We start from the raw sequence: 3522 nt of genomic DNA on the forward strand, positions 1-3522 counted from the left end.
TACCCGACTCAGTAGTAATGTGAGAGTGACCTACCCACCTATAGTAGTAATGTAGAGTGACCTACTGACTTGGTAGTAATGTGGTGAGTGACCTACCCGCCTCAGTAGTAATGTGAGACCTACCTGCCTCAGTAGTAATGTGAGTGACCTACCTGACTTAGTACTAATGTGAGTGACCCTACCCGCCTCCGTAGTAATGTGAGGCGACCATTCGCCTCCCAGTAGTAATGTGAGAGTGACCTACCCGCCTCAGTAGTAATGTGAGATTGACCAATTCGCCTCAGTAGTAATGTGAGAGTGACCTACCCACCTCAGTAGTAATGTGAGAGTGACCTACCCGCCTCAGTAGTTATGTGAGATTGACCAATTCGCCTCAGAAGTAATGTGAGAGTGACCTACCCACCTCAGTAGTAATGTGAGAGTGACCTACCCGCCTCAGTAGTAATGTGAAAGTGACCTACCCACCTCAGTAGTAATGTGAGAGTGACCTACCCGCCGAGCCTCGTCGACCACCCGGGAGAGCTGCGCCTTCGTCACGTTAGCGTCCTGGCCGTCCACTGCCACCTCGAACAGCCCCACACCACAAGGGTCCCGGAACTGATCCATGAAGTCCTGCAATAATATCGTATCTCTTACGCTGAAATACATTAAATCGTTTAATTTTTAAAAAGTGGAAATAATGATAGCCAAGCTCACTTACCGTAAAGACAGTGATACCGAAGGTCTTGCCATCTGTGAAGAAGAACATTGAACACTGAGGAGTGGACGCTGTCGTTAACAAGGTTGCCAGCCATTTATGGGGTACTACTGCTCTGGTTTCTGATCTGCCTGAGGTGAAAATTATTATTACTACTACTATTATTATTATTATATATATATATATATATATATATATATATATATATATATATATATATATATATATATATATATATATATACATGCAAGTAAATCACTGTAGGTGTGCGTGATCTAGGTATATGCTGATAACCACAAGGAAAGAAGAAAACACGAAGTTCCCTCAGTAGTAATGTGAGAGTGACCAATTCGCCTCAGTAGTAATGTGAGAGTGACCTACCCACCTCAGTAGTAATGTGAGAGTGACCAATTCGCCTCAGTAGTAATGTGAGAGTGACCTACCCACCTCAGTAGTAATGTGTGAGATAACCTACCCGCCTCATTAGTAATGTGAGTGACCTACCCGACTCAGTATAATGTGAGTGACCTACCGCCTCCAGTAGTAATGTGAGAGTGACCAATTCGCCTCAGTAGTAATGTAGAAGACTACCCTCAGTAATGAGAGTGACCAATTCGCCTCAGTAGTAATGTGAGAGTGACCTACCCGACTCAGTAGTAATGTGAGAGTGACCTACCCACCTCAGTAGTAATGTGTAAGTAACCTACCCGCCTCATTAGTAATATGAGTGACCTACCCGACTCAGTAGTAATGTGAGAGTGACCAATTCGCCTCAGTAGTAATGGTTATCAGCATATATATATATATATATATATATATATATATATATATATATATATATATATATATATATATATAGAGAGAGAGAGAGAGAGAGAGAGAGAGAGAGAGAGAGAGAGAGAGAGAGCATGTGGTAATGATTCGCTCTATTTATGGTAATTATTTTCGTTTTAACGGGTTCTAAAACTAAAGCTTCATTAGGTGTAGGAAGATTTAATTGTTAGTATTCCAGGCTGTATGAATATGATCTACCAGTCTTATCATTTTACACTTTTCTAAAGAAATTCATCGTTTATCAAATACTTACACCAAGATACCTAACGTTATCATTACTAGTAAAATATTGACATTAATATCGAATGTTTAATACATGATAATTTATCAGGAAGAGTCATTAAATTTGTTACTCAAATGAAAGAAGGAATTCATAAACATCACTTCAACTCTTCCAAGGGGATTCTTGTAATCAGCACCAGACCTTTTCTTAACGTGAACGAACGAGGTAAGAGTTTCTGTGGTAACTATTTTTATAATATTTTTGGCTTGTAACTTACTAACCCAGAACTTAACCACACCCAAGCAAGACATACTTTCTCATAATACATTAACCCAGCTAGTCTCAGATTCCCCAAATTGTGTTGCGTTAGAATAACAAACTTTGTGCTGAGGTAAATTTTGTTAACTCCCTTAATGAAATCAAAATGTGCGTGTGTTATTTCCTTGATATTAAGTGATATCGTTTGAAGTGACAAGAAAATCATATATATATATATATATATATATATATATATATATATATATATATATATATATATATATATATATATATATATATATATATATATATATATATATATATATATATATATATATATATATATATATATATATATATATATATATATATATATATATATATATATATATATATATATATATAAAATGAATGATAAGTGACCATAAATGTTAGTTGCCTCGGCAAAATCTGTGAATACCCAGTCGTAGATGAATTCCTCTTTGAGTGAGAGAACTTTCATCCCGGTCCTCCTTGCCTGGCCTTCCTCCAGTATACACACAGTTTAAAACAAATATTGTGGTTAGTCTTATTATTACCATACGGGAGTGGCAGCTGGGCGACCGTAACAGCAAGGAGCAGTACCATCAACAAAGGTGTCGTCATCTCTACCGTCTACCACTGTGAAACATCAAACAAAAAGTAAGATTTTGTTAAGGATATAATAGCGTTAATATAAAAGTATGTTAAGGAGTAAAAAATTCATGGTAATATCTTACAACACCGACTTTAGGTAATTTTTCTACAGAAAAAAATACATCTTGAATATTAATAAAACGGTGGAGGAATTGAAACTTTTGTGAGATTGAGCCTTACACTGTCTTAGAGAATGTAGTGCACATTACTCAGGGTGAGTAAACCAAACCGTTCACTAAGGGATAGAAATAGGTAGGTAAATATTGCAGGGCAACAGATAATACAAGTATTTCTATCAGGTTCGGTGAAATGGATTCGGGAGTACGAAGCTCAACAAGCCAACTCCAGAAATGAACATGGCAGGACTGTATTCATTAACAACACGGGATCCTTAACATATGCTTGGCTGAAGAATTAAACCAATTATTACCATGACGGTATGAATCCAATCATGTGGATGACGGAATCTAAGGGAATCTTCTATTACTCATCGGTTTGTCACTTTACATAGCAAAGGATCTGTATGTTTGTTTTTAGACAGTCTCGTGTCCTGTACTGATCAATTGGTTATGCTGGATTAACTATTAAAAATATTCATCTATTTTATAATATATTTTAATTAATCTTTTATTGTGATACCGGTAATATTATACCGGTATAGTATATATTCACTGTACTTTCAGGAACAATACATGTAAGTTTATGGGTATTAGGAATTACGATTAACATCCTCTTAAGCAGAAACTACCTAAGAAATATTAATGTTTTCGATTATGGTGTTATACTTGATAGGACGCTATTGAGGCACGGAAAGTAGTTTTAAGTAATTTAAATC

General features: G+C 36.3%; 1 protein-coding gene across 1 annotated transcript; it reads right to left on the reverse strand.

The window, feature by feature from the left end:
- Positions 1-492: 492 nt before the first annotated feature.
- LOC121859830 lies at positions 493-2679 on the reverse strand (the record flags this gene model as incomplete). The annotated part of the gene is made up of 3 exons (XM_042356794.1): positions 2591-2679; positions 701-828; positions 493-612 (listed from the first exon to the last, which is right to left on the reverse strand). Coding segments are annotated over exons 1-3 (315 nt in total), but the record flags the coding sequence as incomplete, so codon positions are not given.
- Between the last annotated feature and the right edge of the window lie 843 nt (positions 2680-3522).

Source organism: Homarus americanus, unplaced genomic scaffold, assembly GCF_018991925.1.
Source record: "Homarus americanus isolate GMGI-L3 unplaced genomic scaffold, GMGI_Hamer_2.0 scaffold8829, whole genome shotgun sequence".
Taxonomy (NCBI): domain Eukaryota; kingdom Metazoa; phylum Arthropoda; class Malacostraca; order Decapoda; family Nephropidae; genus Homarus; species Homarus americanus.